At 41.3% G+C, this 18,574-nt stretch overlaps 1 protein-coding gene and 1 long non-coding RNA gene across 2 annotated transcripts; one reads left to right on the top strand and one right to left on the bottom strand.

The window, feature by feature from the left end:
* Window positions 1-780: 780 nt before the first annotated feature.
* rec8b (REC8 meiotic recombination protein b) lies at window positions 781-18,446 on the bottom strand. Its single transcript, XM_074692985.1, has 18 exons — window positions 18,310-18,446; window positions 18,067-18,135; window positions 17,813-17,955; window positions 16,782-16,857; window positions 16,149-16,266; window positions 14,299-14,374; window positions 13,718-13,785; window positions 8,853-8,934; window positions 5,721-5,787; window positions 5,376-5,542; window positions 4,949-5,103; window positions 4,499-4,574; window positions 3,628-3,797; window positions 3,317-3,356; window positions 3,059-3,134; window positions 2,868-2,969; window positions 1,376-1,482; window positions 781-1,072 (listed from the first exon to the last, which is right to left on the bottom strand). Exons 1-18 carry the CDS (start codon window positions 18,363-18,365, stop codon window positions 981-983), a joined length of 1,740 nt encoding a protein of 579 aa, XP_074549086.1. The 5' UTR covers window positions 18,366-18,446; the 3' UTR covers window positions 781-980.
* Window positions 3,647-6,266, top strand: LOC141807196 (uncharacterized). The gene is made up of 3 exons (XR_012599829.1): window positions 3,647-3,780; window positions 5,005-5,088; window positions 5,394-6,266. It is a non-coding gene; the product is annotated as an uncharacterized LOC141807196 (long non-coding RNA).
* Window positions 18,447-18,574: the final 128 nt, after the last annotated feature.

Below are 18,574 nucleotides of genomic sequence, written 5' to 3'. Positions count from 1 at the left end.
AATAGAAGAGTGGGATTATATATAATTATAAATACTGTTCTCTTTCATATGTTGCTCTTCCAAAAGTTATAGGGTGATGCTATGCTATTTTGTTATCTTGTGATGCTATTGTGAATTTATTTCTTGAATATTTGAAGAGATCCTATATTTTATTTTGTCTTGTCGTATAATTATTGGTATACTATTATTAGTATATTTTTGTTTTATTTTGTTTTTTTCCGTTTTTTGTTTTTTTTTCTTATTTGATGTTATGTTACTATATTGCTATGCAAGAAAGGTTGTTTAAATGCTCGCCTGTTATTAAATTAATAATAATTATTATTATAATAATAAAAAATTGCACAAATTGATTTAAGATAGTGACAACGTTACAGTCAGGTAGGCTGGACTGTGTCTCTGAACAAGTTGATGATTCATAACATAATGTGAGAGAAAATATCTTCATTTTAGGAAAAATCATGTACAATACACATTTTATCAAACTTTTTTTGGTAAATATTTCCACATCATACACCAAGTTCCAATAGTGAAAGATCATGTATTAAAAATTTTGATTTAAATAATTAAAATGAGTACAAAGTCAAATAGCTAATAAAATACACATGCATAAAACACCAAATCTGAAAAACATTACATGTTCTAGTTCATGTTAAAAAACTGAACCCATAATGTCCTCAGATCAAATCATCAGTAACTGTTAAAAACTTCTCAACTGTATAAAAACTTTAAAATAGAAAAGACGAACCAGTTAAACACAGAGTAAAGTGATAAACTCCCAACATTGATCAAAAACTCCAGTAAAAAACGTTTAAAAGCAGTTCAGTGTTCAACTCATTCAGGCAATTTAACAATTCATTCATGTAAAAAACAACATTTGAAATCAACAGTGTTAGGTCTGATGAGCTTGTGTGGTTGAAACAGGATCTGTACTCATGACTAACTGGACCTCTGGAGTGGAGTGAACATTTGTAAGTGTGTGTTCAGGCAGTGATGCTGAGCCTCGCAGGGTTTATGGTGATGGGACTGTAGGGCTCGGCCTGCCGCGCTGTCAGATGTCCCGTCGACAGAAGCTCTGAAAGGAGACAAAGTTTAAACCACCAGTGATTCTCTGAATGTTACTAGGAATGCCTTTAAAGACTGTCAGTAGGATGGAAATCAGAATTAAAGCAGCATAAGTTGCACCTTAAATGGCATTTAGAAAACTAAAGCAAAGTTTTTCCTGTACACAGCTTGATTCCATGAACCAGGGACTGTTAGTCCATGTTTAGTCCCTGTTACACTCACCAGTATTAGATTAACTAACCAGTATTTCTCATCATTAAACAGTAGCATAATCACAGTGATGTGTGCATGAGTGAGCATTAGATGTCCTCACCCAGCAGTTTGTAAAGTGTCTGAGCTGCAGTGGCACGGTCAGCCTCAGGGGGCACTAGAGAGACAAAAGTGACTTCTCCAAACCTCTGTAAGATGCTGGAGATGAGGCTGAAAAGACATAACATGACAGGCAGTGTGACCATTTCAAGATGATTTATTTTACTTGGAGGCCTGACACAAAACTATTCAGAGTGGAGCTTTCATAATCTGTTTTCATAAGTTTAAGCACACATAGGGATGGTAATTGATAAGATTTTGTCAATACCGATGCCCTTATTGATTCTGCTTATTGATCTGATTCTTTATCAATTCTCTTATCAATTCCCGTTGTGAATTTTCTTGGTACAAAAAGTAGCTTTACAGGTTTTCTGGGTCAACAACATTTAATTGAGTTTATACTGTAAGCAAACAAAATGTAATTGGTCCCTGAGTCTGGATATTTCTGGGCATAATTATATAGAAATAGGTAAAATTGCACACAGTGTGACGTTGATGTACTGCATTGTTATATATTAATAATGCAAGTAGGCCATCTAGTGTCTCAAAGTGGTTATAGCAATGGTTTAAGTTGTTTGGAAGCTTTCCATAGTCATGAAGTCAGCCATGAGCCTTTCATTAGCCTGTTAGCTTTTGACATTTGAAATTCTCAGTATTTTTTACAAAGAGTTGATGTGATATGTTTCTGTGATGAAAGTTGAAATACTATTCTGAAGCTGAAGTTATACTGATGCATGTGAACTGCTAGCATATCAATGCAGTTTCTCATATACGTTAGCATCAAGCTTGTGCTATTTTGTTATTTCGGTAAATAAGGTGATTTACACCATTTTGAATGTACTGAATATGAATCTCCTGAGAGAGAGTAATGTACGTTTCTTTATGAAGTCAGTTCTTCGGTAAAACTTCAAGCTGAAAATCCTGAATCACAGTTTACTTGGGAAACGTTATCTAACTGCTAAGCTAAGATAAGATAGCTGCAGCAGACTAGTTGACGTAAGGCCCGGCAGCTCCGGCACAATGTAAAGAATTGATAAGGGAATCATTAAGCACAAAGGCTAACGATATCGATGGATTGAAACATTTCTGATCGATTCTCAACAAGAACTGGTTTTCGATTCCCATCCCTAAGCACAGATTTAGGTTGGACTTTTGTTTTATCCTCACATTTTCCTGGTAGTTTGGTGGTGAAGAGCTCTCTGTCTAAAACTAATTAAAAAATTCCCATTTGCACAAAAAACTTCTGTGCCATCAAACTAACAGTTTCATATCTGCACACACTCTGTTAATTAGATCAAAGGGTATAACAGCTTTAAACACCTGTACACATGCTCACCATCATATATGATTATTTTTGGTGAATGTGTGTGGCTCAGTCTACTCTCTTCACTGTCTGATTTCTTTCTACTTTGAATTTCAAAGCAGATCTGAGTGTTTTTAATGCCTGTCTGTGCTCGAAGAGAGTGTGTGTGTGCTCTGAGTATTGAATAATATACCTCAGCAGATCCCTGCTGTCTGCATCATTCTGAGCCTCAGGCATCTCGATGTTCTCCTCCGCTATAGCCTCCATTTGAAGTGGAGCCTCCTCATGTGGAGACCTACACACTCACACACACAGACACACACATTGGTCTGATGATTCTGTACAATTCTGCATGTTATGTCGTTCAGCCTGTCTGGGACTCACCATCTGCTGACAGGAGTGACCACGCCGCTCACAGATCTGTCCTCTTTGGCCATTTCCAGGTTTACATCTAAAGCAGCTGTTCACACACACACACACACACACACACACACACACACACACACACACACACACACACACACACACACACACACACACACACACACACACACAATGAATGTCTGTAAATTATGGATTCGTTGTGCTGCCAAAACACAATCTGAAAAATCCAAGGTGTGAGCAAAGAGGGTGAGTTCTTACATGAGCCCTCAGCGAGTTGCAGTCCTGACTCACTGGATATCTGCAGAGTTTCATGAAATAGAAACAAGCTTTATAATCTAATTTGTCCCACCACTGAACTGAACAGAGCTGGCAGAATACAACTGCAGGCCAGCTGCCCAATGGATAACCTTTGTTCCCAAGCCACAAATAGCCTGGCAGATTCTGGCACGGCAAGGATCTTGACTGCATTTGGTCAAATATTTGTTGTAAATAAAAATTCTTTCCCAATCAAACAAAAAAGAGAAAAAAAGGAGAAAAAGTTTTTAAAATGAGCTGCCACACAGACCCACCTCCTTCATGCTTGAATACCTCCTCTTCCTCTCAGTTCTCAGAATTTCTCTGTCCTGCTCTGACTCTCTGTTCGCCTCTCCTTCGAGCTCCTCGTCTTCAAACGCACCCAGGATGGGGATCAGGGATGCACACTTTTTCCACAGCGCCTGGAGGTCAGTATGGAGGAGGGCTGTGAAAGAGGAGGAAAGGTTTCGGACATTATCTGTACTCTCCAATAGATCAGGCTACTAATAAAACTCTGAATGCTGTAAACTGATCAGTATCCTCTCAAAGGTTTTACAGACCCTAAAAGTTTGCTCTCAATCAGAAAACCTTCTTGAGGTTAAGATAAATTCATATTCAGTCTAACTTGCTTGAAAAGACACAAAAGGCTGGATTTAAGACTCATCATGCAGTGTTCACTACCTTGTCTCTTATTGTTCAAAAAGTTGTCTGTAATCTAAAACTTAAAATGAATTTGAAACATGGAATTTATTCTATCAGGACTTTTACATATTTACTTTTGGGTTCTTCACAGTCTGAAAATGCATTTCCCATTTAACTAATTCATTATTTTTCACTTTCCTGACTGTCACCTTAAAGCTACTCCTTATTTTTTTTAAATAATAATAATGATAATAATAATAATAATAATAATAACATCAAATTTTATTTGTAAAGCACTTTTCATCAAGTGGTTTCAAAGTACAACAGAGTAAAACAAGATTACAAACAAGTTAAATACTTCCAAAGAAATGATCTCATTCGTTTTTTGAACATTTGTCCCGATTCTTTCTGTGGGCTTCTTGATAGATTCTGATCTTAAATCTGACTGAAACTGTAATTTGAGATAAAGTCCAGCAATGGATCTGAGTTGCACTTGATACTAACTTCCACAGGGGGCAGCAAAGAGCTGAGCAGGAGCAGCCTGTTTGGTCAAGGAGGGCAGGTCCAACAACACCTCAGACTAACAGAGAGGGGGAAATATTAGTATGTTAGTACAGTTTTAAATCAGTGGAGCAGAGGGAAAGGAAAGGAGTACAGTAAAAGAGGATGAAGCAAAGAGAAAAAGAATAAAAGAGTGGAGGGTTCAATACATAGACAGTGTAGCAAATCAACACTTCAATAGCCACACCTAAGTTGCAGAATGGCAAGACTGAAAGTTCAGATGGTCAGTGTTTAACAACTTTAAAGCATCTTTTATAAATATTAAGTTTTTGTTTGTCGTTAAAGGAGGGGAAGAAAGCTGTGTCTAATGAGCCGGCCTGTGTGAGGGGATATTAATCCAGTAACTATTGGATCGTAAGTGAAAGATGTTGATATGGATGTGTGATGAAGTACCAGGTCGAGTGTCTCTGCCTGAGGGTTTCTGATCTGCTCCTTCATTGCTCGGTCAGATAGCTGGACCTCAGGATCGGCAAAGACCAGTTGGCGCCTGCGACCTCCTGGCTTCTTAAGAGGAGGAACAACCTGATGACACCGTGAGAAACCCACATCTGAGTTTAAATCTATAAAAGAAGTCATTCCTCCACACATACTGGAAATTATGAACCCATGTGGTGACACACCCAGACCTGATGATCTTAAAGGAAACATGCTGCTCATGAGTCACTTTGTGGAATGTAGATTAAAGTTAATGACAAGTGTCACGAGGAAAAAAAAAAAGGTCGTTGTTTATGTGTTCCATGACATAAGTCAGACAATAAGAGACATAAAGGCACAAATGAGTAAACAAACAGCATTACTTGTCTCACCTCCTCATAGGGACTTTCTCTCTCTGTCCCAGACGCCCAAGAGGCTGGAGCAGGCAGAGCAACATGCTGTGGGGTCATCTCCAGGGCAACGGCTGCCAGAGGAACCTCCACGGGGTGACCTGGGTCTTCGTCCAGCAGCCACACACTGTCCCGCTCTGCTCCCAGCACGGTCTCCTTTAGCCTAGAAACAGTAACAAAACAGACACACACACACACTCTGACTGAGTTTGTTTTGCTTTCTGTTTGATTTCAGTTCTACCTTTTAAAAAAATGTTTCCTCAAAGGTTTGTTTCAAAATGTGTGGTTAAAGGGAAAGACTAATACTCATTTCTCAGTGTATTTACTTATAACAGACTTACTGGTCAATAGAGGACATGGCTCCTTCAAGATCTCCTGTCCTCTCCTCTCTCTGCTTTGACTCCGTTTCTGTTTATCACACACACAATAACAGTGAAACAATGTGAAAGCTGTGTTAAATAAACCCACCATGCCCTAAATGATCAAACTTATAAAAAAAGGTATTTACAATCAAATAATCTGAACTTAAAAAACACAGTTTTTTTGTTTAACAAACCTCTCAAAGAACTTCATACTTTCTCATTTCTGGTTAAAGGAAACCTAAGCGCAAATATCAGTGTTACAACATCCACCTGTCACTTATTCCTTTATTTTTTTTAGTGAGACCAGGATGCTTACCAACTACATAACTTCTTTGGTCTCCTCTGCAATAGTCTCATTAAAATATTATTGCAAATATAAAATAAGAAAGCCTGTTTCTTTCTCTTAAAGATAGTGCCACATTTGTGAGGAACATGAATTTGTGGACTGTGCCATGGAAAATTTGCCAGATCTTCTCTGCCAAAGCCAAAAGCTTATTCTGCTATAGTTACTGACTCTTGTATTAAAGTGATACTCTGGGATGGAACAAGTTGGGTCCTATCACAAGATTTAGGGCAGAAATTACCCCTAAAGCAGTGTTTTTTGTGCAGCAGAAGCCCAGAGCGCTTGCACCAAAGACCCCCTCCCTGCTCTCTCCCAGTTTCCTCTGCACTCAGATGGGGCCATTTTTTACTTGACCAAAATCACAAATAAACGGACTCCCATCGAAAAAAATTGATATCGGTCTGCATTTATGCTTTATTTAGAGAATTTTCAGCACGTTACTTTCACACAATAACACAGCTAAATAAGGCTCTAGTTCTCATCTTGTTGTAAATTGGCGCTACCTCCGCTGCAGAGCCACAGCTGGCTACGAGACGCTTAGTGTATCAGTCCGCCCGCAGCGTGCCAGATACGCAGGTAGTTTGCCAGGACAAAGAGACACGATGACAACTAGAGCCTTATGTGGTGGTGTTTTTGTGTGAACTTAACGCGCTGAAAATTCTCTAAATAAAGTGTGAATGCAGACCAATATCAGATTTTTTCGGTGGGAGTCCGTTTATTTGTGTTTTTGGTCAAGTAAAATATGGCCCCTTCTAAGTGCAGAGGAAACCGGCAGAGGAGCAGGGTGGGGGTGTTTGGTGCGAGTGCTCTGGGCTTCTGCTGCACAAAAACACTGCTGTAGGGGTAATTTCTGCCCTAAACCTTGTGATAGGACCCAACTTGTTCCATCCCAGAGTATCACTTTAAGCTTCTAGTCCCCCAGATGCCGACAATCAGGTGTCTGATTTGCATCTGATTGTCAGCTTAGTGAACATGAGCCCTGCTACAGTGGTCTGTTGGTGTCAGTGACTGTAAAATAGACGTCATCTTGCTTGGCTCCAAGTGAAGTCGCCACAAAAAGTGCTCCCCCTGGTGGCTGGCTGCAGTATAGGTCAAGAAATCCATCTTCACAGCCATTCCAGATGGGCTGAACTTTAAAAAATTAATACACCTCGTTCTGGAAAGTTTTGTTTTCATTAGTAATAAGAGGTTAAAAATGAGGTTTCACACCATGTTTAACGATGATTGACAGCTGCTGTTCATGTGTATTTTTATTGGGGATTGTAAAATATGTCAGGATGGAGAGCCAAGAAGAGATCAGACTCTCAAAAGAAAAAAAAAATATTGTTTTTGTCACCTGGTTCCACTCAGATTGTCTCTACCTCTACTGTGCAAACTCTGGCTGCACAATGACTGCCAATGGCGGCGCCTGTGACGCCAGTATTTTGGTTTCAAAACTGTACAATGGTTAATGGCGAAGCCACGCTGTCCACTCTATGTAGAGCCAATGGTGGGTGTCTGCTTCAAGAATCAGCATTGGCAGAAGATTTGGCAAATTTTTCATGGGCCCAACCCACATACTCAGCTCTGCTGCTCATCCCACAATACATGTTCCTCACATTTCAGGGGGAAATAAACAGACTTTTTAACGGTGCAAGATAAACGTCGAGAAGTGTTGGTAGAAATTTGTAGAAATAAAGTACCAAACACAAAGTGCCTTTTTATGATGCTAAGTAAAGAGAATTTTTTTTTTCATCTCTGCCACAGTCTCATGAATTTTTTTCCAAGTATCAAAAATAATGTTGGAGTTAAAACTGTTTTTCTTCTATCATTGCGCTGGATCAAAGACTTTGACCTGGTTCAGAAGTGCAGACACCATGGGTCCGACGAAGTAGGCTCTCCACAGGTTGTTAAACTTAATACAAACTCTGACCATGATATCAGGCGACACAATTTTAAAGGGAATATGTGAAAGTGACACCAAGCATAAAAATGGGTACTGCAGTCCAAATTCAAAACACTGGATAAAGTTTTCTCCTGCTTGAGTCTGGCTCAAACTTTACTTATGAATTGTAAAGTGTTGAGTCCTACACCGTAAGCTGATGAGGAAGCTTATGAGTTTAAGTTTTTATGGTTTGTAAATCCCAAACCAGTTCTTGCTGTTTACTTTCAAACTGCCAATGTAAGGTTCATGTCTGACTTTAACGGTAGCTAATGTCAAACATGTTATTTCTATGTGTATATATACAAAATGCTAAAAAATAAACAGATTCTGCAAAGGGATTGCCAGCCTCACCACTATCTGGAGCAAGTGCTGTCTTTAACAGATAACATGTAATTCATAACATAAATGAACATGTTGCTTTATATGACACCAAAAAAACAGGTGTGTGATTCGCTGTTATTAGCAGGTGTTACCATGAGGAGCTTGCTGCTGCATTAACAGTCATGTGTCAAATAAAGCTACTCACTGCCTCAATATGATTCTTATTTCTACTGGGAACCAACCTGACCTGGAGCTGTTTGGAAACATGCAGGTTGGGTAGAAAACATGTGCTTGTATGTGTGTAACTGGTTTGTTTGCAAACAAAACCTGTTGGTTTGCAGAGGTAACTGGTCTCATCTGGCTGGGGGACATTCAAATACCTGCCAAGGTGTGCCTTAAAACTGTCTTCCCATTCTAATCCATGCATTGTTGTCAGAGAAGCCAATATCTAATTCAGTAGGTTTTGTATTACTTCTTTAACACAATCCTTAACAGTGCTCATCATGAGAACAGAGGCACCAACCTCCGCGAAACTGGTCTGGGTGATCCAACAACAACTCAAGCTCTCTGTCTGTCACTTCAGGAAGGTCATCTCCTTCAAAATACTGTGAAAAAGAGAGTGAGAGACTGAATGACAGAGAAAAAAGGTTAAGAAAAGAACAAAAAGGAACTGCACAGAGACTGAGAGCAGGAAGCATGAGACTTCATCTGTTTCAAGCACAAAAACTAGGATGAAACTGAAAGAAGTGCTCTTTTTTTGCATGCAGGGCATAATCTGTCTGAAGGGTGAGACGAGTGATGGTCAGGGGACGCAGATAAACTGTATGTGAGTCACACATCTCTGTAAATAAACTGAGTGCATGCTGATGTAATTAAGTCACATCCTGTTAGGTCAAACAGACTTCATCAGCGTTAAGAGGAGCATTATCAGTCCCTTAGTGACATCACAAGGAGGCTGACATGGTGTTGAAGCTGTGTGGGACCCTGACTTACTGTAGAGAAACAAAGCTGCATTTTAGGACAAGAACATCATTTATCTTTGAAAGGTGACCTCCAGGCGGTCTGTTAAGTATCAGTTATATTATTTCAGCTCTTTTTAACACAATGACCTTTGATACTGTCACAGAGAGCATCCAGACGGACCAAGATTTAGCAAAAATATATTTCTTTTTATTTTCCAAACATGATTTAAATGACAAAGCAACACTTTGAAGGAGAGCTCCTCACGGAGACACCTCCCAACTCGTCTCTCCAGTCCTAGGCTCTGGAGAGGTCTCCTCACTCTCTGCCATGCCACACCTTTTACTACCTTCCCCTCAGGTGCCACTGATTACCCCGCACTCACGAAAAGAAAACACACCGGTAACCAAACTTTCCCCCATTAACATCCTGTAACTTAAAGGAACACTATTGGAAAAAATGTAATGATGGATTAACGTTAACAACAGAAGAAAATGAATTTGATGAATAAACTAATTGGCCAATCCTTAATCCAAAATAAGTTACAGATAACCTTAACCCCTAAACTCAACATAACATAACATAACATAACATACTAAAATAACATTCCCCTGTTTATGTTTAAAGTGTGAATGTATATATGAAGGTGTAGGAGTATGTATGTGTATGTGTATGTGTGTGTATGTATGTGTATGCATGTGTGTGAATGGGTGAGTGAAAGGCTCAGACAGACAGGGCAGCAGGCCCAGCAGAACCTCCCTTCACATTTCCCACCCCGTCAGCTGAGTCGGAACCTGGGTGACGAGATAAATAATCAGCCACAACATTGGATGATCCTGACCTGTGTCTGATCACAAAACTGTAAGGCTGAAGGGCCACGTACCACCTGGTGATGCGATCATTGGAGTCTTTCATTTGCATCAACCACCGCAGAGCTCTGTGATCCGTCTCAACTACAAAATGGCGTCCCAGAAGGTAGTACTTTAAGCTCTCTAAGGCCCATTTAAGAGCCAGGCACTCCTTCTCTACCACAGAATACCTCATTTCATGGGACTTTAGCTTGCGGCTGATAAAAAGTACTGGCCTTTCCTGTCCTGCCTCTCCCTGTGCTAACACAGCCCCAAGCCCCACCTGAGAAGCATCAGTCTGAACCACAAAGTTTTTTGCAAAGTCCGGGCTTGCCAACACTGGGTGGTTGCAAATCACTTCTTTAAGTCTGTGGAATGCCACCTCACACTCCCTTGTCCACTGAAAGGCTTTCTTGTCCTTTGTTTTTGTCAGTTCAGTCAGTGGATAGGCAATGTCAGCAAAATCTGGCACAAAACGACGGTACCAGCCAATAAGGCCCAAAAAGGACCTAACTGCCTTCCGGGTACCAGGAACTGGACAGTTCTTAACTGCTGCCACCTTGTCCACTTGGGGCCGCAATCCCTCGGGGCCAATGGTGTAGCCAAGGTACTGGACCTCTTTTTGGGCCACTGCACATTTGGAACCATTAACCGTCAGTCCAGCCTGTTGAATCCGCTCCAAGACAGCGTCAAGGTGTTGCAGGTGCTGCTTCCATGAACGACTGTAGACAACCACGTCATCTAAGTACGCAGCAGCAAACTCCTCACATCCCTGCAAAACCTTGTCCATCATACGCTGGAATGTTGCTGGTGCCCCCTGCAGGCCAAATGGCATGGTTGTGAATTCAAAAAGTCCAAAGGGTGTTCTGAATGCTGTCAACGGTCTTGCCTGCTTAGCTAGCGGCACCTGCCAGTAACCTTTGCTGAGGTCCAATGTGGTCAAGAAGTGGGCAGGGCCTAGCCGGTCCAAGAGGTCATCAATGCGAGGGAGTGGGTAACAGTCAAACCGGGACACACTGTTTACTTTCCTGAAATCCACACAAGGCCGCATCTCTCCACTTTTCTTTGGCACGAGCACCAGGGGACTGCTCCAAGCACTCTCTGAGGGCACTATAACCCCCAACCGCAGCATAGCCTCCACTTCCTCCTTTAGTGTACCCATCAACCGTTCTGGAATGCGATACATGTGCTGTCGGATTGGTTTTGAGTCCTGCAGATGAATGTGATGCTCCACCACTGTGGTCAGCCCTGGTTTCTTGGTGAACAAACCTGGCTTATTCAACACCTGCTCAACCTCAGCCCTTCTCTCCTCTGGCAGATGGTTGAGGTTTGGCTTGGACTCCTCCTCTTTGTCAGAAGGAAAACATCCCTCTGCTGTTTCCTCATCCTCCACTCTACGCACCAGCCCCACAGTCTGCTTCCTCTCTCTCCATGCCTGGAGGAGGTTCACATGAAACACTTGATTGGCTCTCCCCTTCTCCTCTAGATTGACTTCATAGGTAACAGGCCCCACTTTGCGCACCACCTCAAATGGGCCCTGCCACTTAGCCAACAGCTTATGCTCTGAAGAGGGCAGCAGCAATAACACCTTCTGGCCAGGTGCGTATTCCCTCTCTCTGCTGTGGCGGTCATACCATCCTTTTTGGGCTTTTTGGGCTTCAGCCATGTTCTCTTTCACCATCACTGCATACTGGGCTAATTTATCTCTCATTTGGAGGACATTAGAGATCACATTTTTGGGCATGGCAGTCGCTGGCTCCTCCCAAGTCTCTTTCAACACATCCAGGGGCCCCCGCACTGCCTTGCCATATAACAGTTCAAAGGGGGAAAATCCTGTGGATGCTTGAGGCACTTCTCGGTAGGCAAACAGGAGGTATGGCAGCCAGGCATCCCAATCCTTTCCTGTTTCATTGACAAATCTTCTCAGCATTCGCTTGAGGGTCTGATTGAACCGCTCCACCAACCCATCTGTTTGAGGATGATATGGAGTACTGCGTATGGCCCTAATGCCCAAGAACTTGTAAATGTGTTTTAATAATGTGGACATGAAGTTGGTTCCCTGGTCTGTGATTATCTCACTAGGAATACCTACTCGTGTGATGAGCTGTCCTAGTGCTTTAGCCACCTGTTTTGCTTTTATCGATCGGAGAGGAAAAGCCTCAGGATAGCGTGTTGCATAATCACAAATGACCAATATAAACCGATTTCCCGAACTGCTGGGGAGCAACGGTCCTATTATGTCCATAGCGACCCGTGAAAAAGGCTCCTCTACCACTGGCAGCGGACACAAAGGCGCTCTATCTGACACCCTGACACCAGCAGTGACCTGGCACTGTGGACAAGAACGACAGAACTCTGCCACTTCCTGTGTTATACCTGGCCAGAATTGCTTGTTTTACGAGATCATAATCATGAACTGAGTCGATGTCCATCGCTACGTAGGCTTCCCTCGCCTTTCCGGTGAGCAAACTAACCAGACGAACTGCCCACTCCGCTCTCGGCCAGCCACAGGTTACAGCCATTCTCTCAAAAGTTGACAGATAAAGTTCAATCTCGTCTCCTTCCGTGAGCTTTGGTAGTGACAACTCAGGCCGAAACGTCACCGGTACTCTCTCCTGAGGCATCTGGTTGGTCGGGAGGGTCGAGCCCTCTTCCATCACCTGCAGTGTGAATGACGTAGGAGTCGAGCCTCCGCCGACAGCTCCTCCCACTGCATCTCGGTGATCTCCACCAGACGCAGCTGCGCTGGATTGACGTTCAATCAATGTCTTTTCCAATATTTGCAAACGGGCTTCACGTTTCTCCTCCCGTTGCTCACTTTGTTTTATTGTCCGTTTCAAAAGATCCGCCAACTCTAACATCATGAGTTGCGGGTCCTGCTGCTCCAACAACTCCGCTGCCCCGGTACCTTTTGGTTTGCCTCTCCGCGGCGTCTCCAAACCACTCCATAGCAGCTCATGTGCCGCTTCACCTTGCTCCACGGCCTGTCTCACAGCCCTCCGCGTTTTTGCTCCCGGATCCGTCATCGACAGCATCTCCTTGGGCTCCATTGTTTGTGCGTTTTTCTGTTGCGCACTGTCGTTCCCAAAACCACTGCCACCACTTGTCACAGAGAGCATCCAGACGGACCAAGATTTAGCAAAAATATATTTCTTTTTATTTTCCAAACATGATTTAAATGACAAAGCAACACTTTGAAGGAGACCTCTCCAGAGCCTAGGACTGGAGAGACGAGTTGGGAGGTGTCTCCGTGAGGAGCTCTCCTTCAAAGTGTTGCTTTGTCATTTAAATCATGTTTGGAAAATAAAAAGAAATATATTTTTGCTAAATCTTGGTCCGTCTGGATGCTCTCTGTGACAGATACATTAAACACATCACTGACAAAATTCATATTTGTTTTTTTTCACCCAAGAAGAAGAGATGATGACGTTTTAGGGGCTAATCTGTGACAAAGGCTTTAACTGAGGCTGCTGTGCCCACTTGTCCCAACTCCCAGCCCGATGAATCACCAGGACGGCTGCTGTGACTAAAAATGATGACTTAGACGTTTCCTGTCCCTGCACTGTAGCCCAGAGTTTACCTCAGCAGTCGGGACGCGCAACTGCTCCTTCTCTGTCAGGGTGATGGCAGCTGGAGGTGACCTGAAACCTAGATTGACACACAGAAGAGAAGATTAGAGGAGCAGCATATTTTAGAGAAGGGAAATATTTTTTAGAGCATCAATAGAGATTTTGGGGGACACTCTAGGGATAAGCTGTAATTCCTTAAGACAGTAATCACATTAAAAGAAACATCTGCCATTAAATTGTTACCAAAATTTTACAGTAAAATATGTCATCAAATGTGTCACATAATCGTTTGAAAGGATCTGGAAAATCTTACTGCAGAGATTTGAAAAATGTTTTGTAAAACGTTTTGCCATGTTTATGGTAAGGCTGGGAGACTGATCCTGCTTTTCCTTCTTTGGTGACGTAGACACACAAGCAGTGGAGCTGGATTTGGGGATCATAGACTTATGCAGACCCAATTACCTCAAAGGCCTCCAAAGAAACCTTTATTACCTTATAGGACACATGTGATGTTAAAATGAGGACTTAAACGGCAGCCATCCCCTGAATTAAAGCACACATAGTCTTTTAAATGTCAAATTATCAGACTCACCCTTTTCATCAGGTGTGGTATCAGGACTGGGCACCAGGGAGTGCTGTGAACCCACCTCTTCAACCATCATCACAGGCTGAAAATAAACATGATTAAACATTATTTAACAAGAAAGGAATATTAAAATACATTATTGTTATTTTCTCAAATAACAAATACGTATGAACCTAATCTGGTAAAATCAATTTTAAAAATACTGCTTTGATTGTTTGATTGATGTTAAAATACACCATTCAATCCAAACATAAAGCATTTTTAATTGGTGCTTTAAGATAAGTTCAGTACAGGAATAATTGCATAAGCTTGCTTGGTTTGAGAGAGACACAATATATCCGCAAGGAATGGCTTCAGGAAGGACAAAGTCCAGCCTGGTCAGACCTTTTTACAGCACATGAAGTGAAAGTCACCACCCAGATTTACTTTATCTCAGGATATGAGTGTAGATTACACGTATGCTGGAATAGGAGTGACCTACAATATAAAAGTGTGGACATGAATGTGGTTCGTCTTGGTGAACAAAAGGCTGGATTCTGTAGACCAGTAAATACTGGGGTGTGCTTATAAAACATAATGTGGGAACATAGGGTATATGCTAAAATCCTGAGGTTAAATTCGATACCTTTTTAAGACTTTTTAAAAAACCTTTCAAAAAGTCTTAAGACCTTACCGCAACTTTAAGCTGCTGTTAGAACCCAATCTTTGATTATTGTAGTTTTCATTTTAACATAAATTAGGTAAACTGAGAAGGAATAAAGCTTGAAAGAATAAATAAAACTAAAGGCAGGTTAATTGACATTCCCATTCCCACAACAAGTAACAATTATTTAAGGCCAACTTGCATAAAATACATACGGATGGCTACTAAACTACTGTACGAATTGAGTTTGTTGTCACATTAGCCTACGGATATGTTGGGCTGCTAGCGATACATATAGCCTGGGCCTCACAAAGTTACAACTTTGCTTGTTGTCACGTCTCAAACAACAGCGCTACGTAACAATATTGATAAATACCGTATCTCATCGCGTAGTGTTCAGTAAAAAGGTGATTTTAACAAAGAAAATTTGTTCCTAAACAACTGCGATCAGGGGAAGCTGTAGGAAGCTTTCTCTAAATCATAAGAATCCAAAATCCCAGGTCATCAAAAGTCCGAGAAATTTTCTCAGGAGGATTGAGAAACTCTTATGATCTAGAGAGAAATAATTTGAGATGCTTAAGCTTTTTCTAGATCCTCACAGTGGTATTTCATGATTGTGATGAGCAGAATGATCGTGCAATCATCAGGTGTGGTTATTTTTGAAGGTTCAGACCCTGAAAACATTTTCGAAACAGATGGACTATTTCCATGGCGGATATATGGAATTGTCTGTCGGGCGTGTCAGGTTAGTTTGTTCAGAAGCAAGGAGGAAAATAAATATTCATGGATACTTTTGGAGTCAAAGCTTGAATACCAACAAAATTTAATACCTCATAACATTACGATTAAGACTTTTTAATACTTTTTAAGGGCCTTAATTTCCCCACAATTGATTATCAACTTTTAATACTTTTTAAGACCCGGCGGACACCCTGGAACACTATCACTGAGAAAACATCGTATTGTTACCTCAGCCCTCTGTAAGTGTACAGTAAAATAAATACCAAGTGTGTCCTTTAGATACAGTAGGTGTGGCAAGTATGTGTAGGGTTAAAAAAAAACAAACTTACAGCAGCAGGATATTTATGCTAACTGCGGTCAGATGAAGCTACTTTCTAACGTTTCATTTAAATCATAATTAACCTACTTCTACTTTAGAGATCTATGTTAAAGCTTTACTAAATGATAGTGGTTATCCTGTGCAACACCATACCAGATGTATTTTGTAGGGGCTGGGCAGCTGGTTTAAATCCATGAGACCAAAGAAAGGGTCCTGAGCTCCCTCTGCCTCCTCCAACATGTTCAGGTTATCAGGCACATCCAAGGCCAGCCTGCCAGAGTAACATGTATATTACCGCCCAGGATATCACATTACACACATTGTACACAGTTGAGGCTTAATGCAACACTAAGCATCCTCACAACTAGCTTTGTTTTTTTTTTTTTGGTTTGTTTTTTAATGTATCCTTTTTTGAGGAAAGATGATGTGACGCTATCTGTAGAGGACATGATATTTAAGGGTATCATGCATTGCAGGAAACAAAGGCTCACACATCACTGCTGCTCCATAACGCAGCCTATTAAACATTTACGAAGCTATTTAAATGACAGTGGCTCAATTTGTTCATCATTCACCCAATAAACACTACGGTCTGCCTCCTTTCACAGCATTTATCCTCAAATATAATCCCTCTCATAAATTCTGCAAAAGATGCTTTGAGCTCAGACTTCCCCCAAACATGTAAAACCTCTGCAGTCTTCTGCTACAGATCATGAACGCCCCTGGTGAATCAACACTCATCCACAGTTCAGCATCAGATGCTTATGTTTGTCCTTGTGTGCCGACCTGTCAGGCTCAGTCATGTCAATAGGTATGCATCTTTTCGAGCGCAGGAGGCGCTCCATGGTCTGCTGAACCTCCTCTGGAAACAGACAGAGATGAAATATTCACACACATGCTTGGATGTACAATTTGGAGAAAAGAAGAGACATTAAATTTGAGTCCACTCTAAGTCATCTCACATTATTTGCCATGTCCAGTGTTGAATTACAAAAGAAAAAAAGATTTTACCCTGTGTACAGAACAATACTGTGTGTCAGAGAGGACACCCACCCGCCCTATTATCCACTCTAAATGGTATGTGACAGCTTTAGGAGGCTGAGTCTTATTCTACTGAGGGATTAAATGAAACACCATTGCTGCAGCAAGAGCCGCAGTAAACAACAGACAGCGACTGCTTTCTTGGGTTTTCCTCCTGCTCACAGTTTTCATCAACCATGACAACAGGATGATTGTGAATCTATCAGATGTAATATTAGTCTCAGGGTGTAATATATGCAACGATAAAAAGAGACTGCTGAGCTCGGTTTGATGTAAATGCATTCATCAGCTCTGCAGGCTTTTAGATAAGCTTTGCCAGGGTGATTTGTAAAAAATGCATTGTGCAGAGGTAGAGTTACTGTGCTTTTACACTGAAACAGCATTTTCCTAGACTTCTACATTTTGCAGGGACAACTCGTGTGCTGTGATTCGCATAATTTGAGCAAACAGCATTTTCACATTTCACCTGAGACTTTGGGGAACAAAAACGATCCTTCTTACAAGCTGAGTTTTCTGTTACTTCTTCATAAATTATCATACAGAACTCTTCCCTTGCTTAAAATCATCTCACATGTGTTTATATCTGGCATCTGGTATACACAGAGCATACTTTTTGTTGATATTTTTCTGCATAAACAACCCTTTTTTTAGCTAATGCCATTATTAAGTTGTCCGTTTCTTTTCGCTTATCTAATGGAGGGTTTAAGCTTGGGGCATGGTTTTGACTTGTGGGTTTTCTGCTCTTTGCTTGTCCCAGATTCTTTGTTTTCCTTTACCGAGCAGGAAGCCACACTGTCTGTGGTACACAACCACCACTCCATACTGCAGCTGGGAGGACAGGTAGAGGGAGAACCGAGGCCTTGGCTGGTTGGGTTGGGATGGAGGCACCTGGGCTGTCACATAGTCCACAATGTCCCCGCTGTAAAGATTTCACACAATGAGCCAGTATAATCAAATTCAACGCATTTAATTTTAGCAAAGCTTTTTTTCTGGACTTCTTGACTTAAATCAAAGTGATCCAACTTCTTACCATGTCCGCCCAACATTAACCCTGAGAAGCTCTCTCCGAGTGACCCTGATACCTCTTGTGGCTGCTAACCTAAATATAAAAAACACAAAACTCAGAAACAAACCTTAGCAGAGACTGAAGTAGACTTAACACTCACCAAGTTAAAGATTTTTTGATTCAGTCTTAGAAGTAATGGTGTGGCCTGCTACCCTTTTAGAATCAAGCTAATGACCCAACTTGGCTTTAGCTTGTTTATAAACTTACCATATTGTTGAAAAACATCCAGTGTGGCGTTGAAGGACGTTTGGGTAGTAAAACATTTTTAATGCAAATATCAATGAAAAGTAATTTGACGAAAAAGATAAAGTTTTGGGATTTAATCTCGACCGTTTCTCACTACATTTCCCGCCTCTGGTCACACGAGACCAATCAGGTTCCAGTTTTGGCACACTGAAGATGCCTTCAGGAACAGTAGAAATTATGAACACCAACATTTTAAGTAAGCACAAATAACTACATTTGATAAGTT

This window comes from Halichoeres trimaculatus, unplaced genomic scaffold (genome assembly GCF_033239565.1).
Source record: "Halichoeres trimaculatus isolate MK-OKI-2021-1 unplaced genomic scaffold, fHalTri1.1 fHalTri1_scaffold_18, whole genome shotgun sequence".
NCBI lineage: Eukaryota > Metazoa > Chordata > Actinopteri > Labriformes > Labridae > Halichoeres > Halichoeres trimaculatus.
Note: the sequence above shows the minus strand (reverse complement) of the source record. Positions and strands in the feature narration are given on the sequence as shown.